Source organism: Chiloscyllium plagiosum, chromosome 6 (genome assembly GCF_004010195.1).
Source record: "Chiloscyllium plagiosum isolate BGI_BamShark_2017 chromosome 6, ASM401019v2, whole genome shotgun sequence".
Classification (NCBI taxonomy): domain Eukaryota; kingdom Metazoa; phylum Chordata; class Chondrichthyes; order Orectolobiformes; family Hemiscylliidae; genus Chiloscyllium; species Chiloscyllium plagiosum.
Genome location: NC_057715.1, coordinates 12,553,037 through 12,560,133, shown reverse-complemented (window position 1 = coordinate 12,560,133; position 7,097 = coordinate 12,553,037). Strand labels below are relative to the sequence as shown.

General features: G+C 40.3%; 1 protein-coding gene across 8 annotated transcripts in view; it reads left to right on the top strand.

Moving 5' to 3' along the window:
* Nucleotides 1-6,397, top strand: part of atp11a (ATPase phospholipid transporting 11A) — a 140,165-nt gene extending 133,768 nt beyond the window's left edge. For 3 of the 8 annotated variants that reach the window (XM_043691218.1, XM_043691216.1, XM_043691215.1), the window contains one exon: nucleotides 5,737-5,823. Coding sequence is in view for 4 of the 8 variants with exons in the window: in XM_043691213.1 (XP_043547148.1) it covers nucleotides 5,737-6,000 (264 nt within the window). In the remaining 4 variants the exon portion in view is untranslated. Of the gene's footprint in view, nucleotides 1-2,935; nucleotides 3,045-5,736 lie in introns of those variants that run through there. The other 5 variants (XM_043691213.1, XM_043691212.1, XM_043691214.1 and 2 more) reach the window with 4 other exon arrangements.
* Nucleotides 6,398-7,097: the final 700 nt, after the last annotated feature.

Genomic DNA, 7,097 nt, shown 5'->3' with positions numbered 1-7,097 from the left:
GGGTCGGCCGGGGCAGTCAGGTTTGTGGATTTTGGGCAGGAGGTAGAAACGGGCAGTGCGGGGTTGTGGGACTATGAGGTTGGAGGTGGTGGATGGGAGATCCCCCGAGGTGATGAGGTTATGGACGGTCTGGGAGATAATGGTTTGTTTGTAGTACCTATCACATTTCCGACGCCCCTCCCCAAGTCCCTCCTCCCTACCTTTTATCTTAGCCTGCTGGACACACTTTCCTCATTCCTGAAGAAGGGCTTATGCCCGAAACGTCGATTCTCCTGTTCCCTGGATGCTGCCTGACCTGCTGCGCTTTTCCAGCAACACATTTTCAGCTCTGATCTCCAGCATCTGCAGACCTCACTTTCTCCTCATGAGTCAGTCAAATAAACCTTTTTCTGAACTGCTTCTCATATATCTTCCTAAGGAGATCAAACAGTACTTCTGATATGGTCTCATCAAGACCCTATACAACTGTAGCGTGACATTCCTACTTTTATAGTTAATTCTCTTTGCAATAAACAAATTAATTCAGTTTGCCTTTTTAATCACTTGCTGCACCTACATACTATCTATCGCAGGGATCATTCCCTCTGGGACCCCCAAGTCCATTGCTTGACCACCAACACCGAGAGCAAGCATGACCCCGAACTTCCCATAACTGATCGTTTTAACACAGCGTCCTGCTCGCGTGCTCATTTGTCTATCCTCGGCAGGCTGCAATGTTCCAGTGAATCACAGCGCAAACTCGAGGAGCAAATTCTCACCTTAAGACAAGGCACTTTACAAACTTCTGGAATTAATATTGAGTTCATTATCTTCAAATTGTGAACTCGCTCCCATTTCTTTCCTTTCATTTAGCTTTCCTTGTTACATTCTCTCAAAACCCTATCTTCCCAACCACCTCCCCCCCCACCCGCACTATTGCATAAATGCTGCCATACTTTACGTCAGCTCTGATGAAGAGCCATCTAGACTCGAAATGTTAGCTTGCTGTCTCTCCATGGATGATGTTTGACCCGCTGTGATCTCCAGCAGCTTTTGCTTTCAGCACAGATTCCAGCAGTTGCAGTAATTTGCTCCTACTATATTTTTTATGATTCATTTACCATAATCTCTCCACATACTATATTTTGATTCATTTACCATAATAACTGCAAAATTTTGCAATCTCTCCCTATTTAAATAATGTGCTGCTTTTCTATTCTTCTTGCTAAATTCAACAAGTGTACCTTTCCTCAAAGTATAGGTTGCCAAATTTTACCTGCTTAGTTAACCTATCCACATACCTTTGCAGAGCTCTTCTGTCCTCCTCAGAACTTACTTTCCTAGTTATTTTTTTCATGTCATATTAGTAATCATACATTTAGTCCACTCATCCAATTCATTGAGACAAATTGTCAATAATTGAAGCTCAGCACTGATTCATGTGGCACTTAACTCACCACATCCTGTCAATTCATTTATGTCTACCCCCAGTTCCTGTTGGCTAATTAATCCTTTATCCATCCTAATATGTTACACTACTTGTGAGATCTTATTTTGTGTTGTAACCTTTGTTGCATCTTGTGGAATGCCTTCTGGAAATCCAAATACAGCACATCCACTGGTTCCCCTTTAACCACATTGCTTGCAATTTTGAGCCATAATGAAGGAAGTTTGAGCCATAATGAAGGAAGGATGTCTCACTTCCAGGAATCTTCAGCAGCAACACAGAAATCAACCATTTCACTCATCTGCAATGAGAAGAAGCACAAGCCTATGGATAAGAAGAAATTTCTTCATACCCTGACAACAAGGAGAAGGATCCAGATTTTCAAAAACACAGAAACGTGTGATGCATTTTCATACACACTGTGGTCGCAGTGAATTTGAATGCATTGACATTGTTTGTGGAAAGGTTTTTGAAGTTTCTTTATGTGAAGTGATGAACAGGAACTGAGATTTTTGACAAGGAGATGGAACGTAGGTCACCACACTGTAGCAGTAGGACACAGAAAGAAGCGATACCTCTTATCGTACTGTATTTTATATCCTCAACTGAACTGCTCTATAAGTCTGGGTCTTGCACTAATGATGGATTGCCCATAATAATTTGCAAAGGTAAGGAAACATGTCATCCTTGATTTAGTGGGTCAAGTTCTTGATTCAGCGTCAGATGGTTATTGGCTCATGTCCTTTTCCATAGATTTAAGCACGTAAGGTAGACTTCAGTGCAGTGCTAAGGGAGTGATGCACTGTCAGGGTGCCATATTTTAGGTAAAGCATTGAATCATGGCCTTAACTGAGCTCTCAGGTTGGGATAAAATATCCTCCAACTACTATTTGAAAGAGCAGAGAAGTTCTCCTGACAGAGAGCCAATTTTTATTTGTCAACCAACATCACTGTAAATAGTAATTGCCACCTTGCTGTTTTGGAGGACCTTGCTTTATGTTGATTTGTTGTTGTGTTTTCCTACTTTACATCAATGACTACATTTTCATGGCTAAGAAAGATGAATTTGTATATAATGTGAAGCTTGGGTAAAAAGAGATGTACCTTGTGTATAATGTAGAATTGGATACAGATGGGTGTGCTCTGGTCTGCTCAGTCATGTAATTTGTGTGTAATTGTTGTGCAAACTGTGCAGTATTATTGGCGTTCCCTGGAAAAGGAATGTCTGGAAGTTGAAGTCGTCGTTGAAGGCACTGTGGCGAAAGAAAGTCTGTCTCTACCACATTTCCAGCAATTTCAGTGCTTTTACTTCATTTAACTGGAATACAGATCCAAGTTCAAGTGCTCTAAACTGGGTTAATAAATCAAATGCTTATTCACACTGAACATTTAGTTTAAGAAAAACAAGCATTTAACTGATGTTAAAAAGAGAAACCCATTGTGGAGAATGTTTTCTCCTCTGTAACATAGACATTTTGCTTTAAAAGGAGTTTCTCCTCATCATTGCAGGAGATGCTCAAAGATAAAGCTGGCAATGTAATAACAGGCTCTGAAAACAACGTACAACCACTTCTTTGGAGAATGCAATCAACAGCTGAGGCGTAATATAAAAGATTAGGTAATAGCTACACATCTTTTGGTCATATTTGATTTCCATTTTGCTTGCTTCTCTCTGCATATCTTGCTTTATACTCTCTGGTGTAAAAGGAGCTTAACCATGTTCTGAGCAAATTGAAAGATCAATGCGTCAAAAACTCAATTTTACAAAAATTGCACCATGACTTGAGCAAAACTGCATCAGAAGAGTCAGAATTTAAGTTTTGAATCCAAAAAAGCCACCTACCAGTGCATGCACACCTCAATAGGAAATTGTTGCAGGAGAATTGGACCAGGGATATGGCCAGCCACTTTCTCCATTTGAAGTACTCTGCATTTGCTGATACATCAAAGGATCAGACCACCAGAGAATGAATGTAGATCTCACTGATGGTTCAGGTTCAAAGCCTGAAATCCAGGAGCTGCAAAGTGTAATATTCTGGCACCTCAAAAAGGAGGTATTGGAGTGTACATTTTTGTGTTTTGGAAACTAAGCAGCAGGAATAAACTAATCTGCTGGTTAACTTGTGGGTTTTTGATTCATGAAAGTCTGCTTTGTTTGCAAAGCAAAAGGATATCCTGGTTTGGCAGTGTTGTTAACTGCCTCAGTAATAAATTGGTTGCAGTATCCAAACAACCCTAATCCGGGAAGGGATTTCAGCAAGAAAGGCAAGCAAGTACAAAGCAAAAGGGAGGGGCAAATGCATTGAACAACTGTCTAGACACATAACATGTCTTTAGGGAGGATTTCTTCTTCACTAACCTCCCTGCCCCCATCCTCGATATAATTTTAAATTCCAACTTGTACCAGTTCTCTGTGCCATTTTTGTTTGAATCAGACTTCTAAATTATGACATGTCTATTGGGAGATAATATATATATAGTCTATGGAAGGGGCCCTTGATTCCTGTCAGAAACCTGGGCACAGGAACAGATCACACCGAGAGCCAAGCTGCCAGGAACATCATCAAGCAAGCTCAGCAATGATTCCTCTGTCTGTACTATTTGGAGGAGCTTTGTAACACATTCTTGAATATGTCACTTGCTGCTTGATCTACAGTTTTGCCACCATAATGGACCAGCCCTTACTACCATCTGAATATCAAGAAATACAGAGAACAAGAGGGAGGAGAGGCAGTAGCCAGCAGTGCTTCTACCTGCTCGAGCTACTAGAGACCAGATCATCAAGGAGCATTTCAATTAAATTAAATTGAACAGATCTCCTGTTGCCCACCAATCCTGTAGTCTCATAATTTACCCTCCTCCAGTCTCTCATTCCCTGACACTTCTATAATGTTCCTTTTCCCAAACTACCTATCTCCTAAACTCCCACAGCCTGCCTTCCCTCCAACAGTCTCCAGTCTCGTTTCCTCAAAGCCCCACAGTCTCAGAAGCACAGATTTGTTGAAGTTAAGCAGAAGGCTGTTCAGCCAATTTTATCTCCACAAACATTTTGAATAAGCATTTGTATCATTCTTTGGCTACCTCCCTGTAATCCTGCTCATTTTTCCTTTTCAACCATCATTTTAATTCTCTTTGAAGGCACCAAGCAACTCTACCCGCACATAATCAGGCTCTGCAATTCAGACCTTAACCACTGAGTATGTGAAGAAATGTTCCTCCTATCGCTTTTGCTTCTGCCAAATACTTGAAATTTGTGCCCTCTCGTTCCAATTCTTTTCTAATTAGGATTAGTTTCTCTATTTACTCTGTCCAGACCCTTCCTGATTCTGAATACCTCTGGCAGATCTCCTCTCATTCTTCTTCTCTGCAAATATAAGTGTTCATAACTTCTGTAGTCTATCTTGATACCTGCATTTCCTCTTCCCAAAAAGCATTCTTGTGAATCTTTTCCAAACCCTTTCTCGTGGCTTTTGCATCCTTCATAAAGTATGGTGCCTAGACCTAGGGCCAGTGCTCTAATTGAGGCCAGAATAGTGTCTTATATAAATTCAACATTACCCTTTTGCTTTTATATTTAATCCCCCTATTAGTGAAACCCAGGATACTAAATGCTTTATTAACCACCCATTCAATCTGTCTGGCAACCTTAAGTGGCTTATGCATGCATACACCAAGGTCCTTCTGCTCTTTAGAATTATGCCCTATATTTTATACGATATGTGAAGGGATTTATTTAATACAAAGAACATATTAATGCACTGACTTTCATCTAATACCTGTCCTCTGACCATTCCATCATCTTGTTTCAATCGTTTTGAAGTTCTACACTGTCCTCTGAGTGCTCAATGCTTCCAAGTTTTGCATCTTCTGCAAATTTTACAACATTACCATGTCCACTAAGGTTTATATCATTAATGTATATTAGTAAAAGCAAGGCCCCAACACTGACCCCTAGGGAATGCTATTTCAGCTCTTCCTTCAACGCGATAAGCATTTGTTCACACTCTTTGTTGCCTGTTACTCAGCCAATTTCATATCCACATTGCTATTGTCTCTTTTATTCCATGAGTCATAGCTTTACTCACCCAGTCCGCTTTATGGCACTGTATCAACCAATTTTTTTCCTTCTCTACCTTCTCCCACAACCTTTTCTTCCCCAATCTCCCCAGTGTCCACCATTCCACAATACTCCCACAGTCTTGCATTCTCCATAACACTCAAAATCCAATAATCTATAGTTGTGATTTGGAGAATTTCCAACTGTAAGTTTGTTCTTGACAAAGCTAATAACTGGTTTTGTTTGGTGGCAGGATATCCTTAGGCAATCCAAGAAGGATCGTGTATCAGAATTCAGCCCACTGGCTCCTCCTCCAAGTTCCACCTACACAAACAACATTTATCGATCCCATCAACAATCAAAGTCAATCTCTGCAGATTCCAGGAAGGTGACACATACGTATTGGGCAGAGGATGATTATTGTAATAATCCATCACTATTTGACTATTCTGGTAACCATTATCCAACCAATGCTCGCTGCATTTTTGTTCCATCAGGTTTGGAAACTACAGTCTAGCTGACATTTGAATCCTGTGGTTTTGAGTTTGATGACTCCTGTTTTCGAAAGATTATTGTATAAAAAACTTAAGTCTTTCTGGACTCCAATGTTTCAACTATCCTCCATTGAGACTTGAATAAGACATCCTGCATTCTTCCTGGACAGCGAGTCCCATGTGCTGAAGTCAAAGTTAAGGCACAGTCTGGTACTGTGTGACTGGTACTATTACATGACTACTGTATTCCTTATGATGCTACTTTGTTATCCAGTAATACTAAAACCATGTGACATCCAGCAAACTGATCATCAAAGTATTAGCAAGGCAGCATCAACAAAAGGAACATCTGTCAGCACCTGATATGTATATTAATGTTACTTTATATTCTGTTCCTTTAATAAAGCTTCCTATATTTAACTTTTATGTAAAATATTCAGTTCATAAACAATATTTCAAAAGATGTACTTTACTTGGATTGTCATTCGGCTTTTTAAGGAGCTGTTTCCAGGGTGGCTTAGTCATAGACACTAATGAGAAGGTCACAGAAAACTAACGAGGTTTTTAGCAGCAAGAGAGAGTGGCTAATGCTTATGAGCTGATCCGCAAATGTTTGCATCACCTACAAAAAGCTAGGAATAGATGGTGAAGGGATGAAATGAAGGTAAGCAGCTGGAGGTGAGAAAGGACAGATGGAAATGCCCTATGATCTCTTCCTAGGTTCCAAAAGGAGGTGTCAGGGTGTAAGTGATATCCAAAGGCTAAGGTGTTTCCATTGTCACATTTTCAACTAGATTGCTAAAAGATGCAACATAAAGCAATGGGTCACAAGATTTTAGAGACATAAAGATCTATAGCATAGTAAAAGGCATTTTGTCCCATTGTGTGCAAATTCATCGAAAACTACCAGCACTTCAGCATCTGGCCCTAGCTGTGTGCACTTGCAATGCCAAGGTATACATCTAAATACTTTTTAAAAATATTATGGGGGCACCTGGCTCTACCACCGTTAGAGGCAGTGAATCCCAGATTCCCACCACTGTCTGAATGAAAAACCCTTTCCTCACTTCTTTTCTAAACTGCCCTTTACGTTAAACTTATGCTCCCTGTCATCTATACC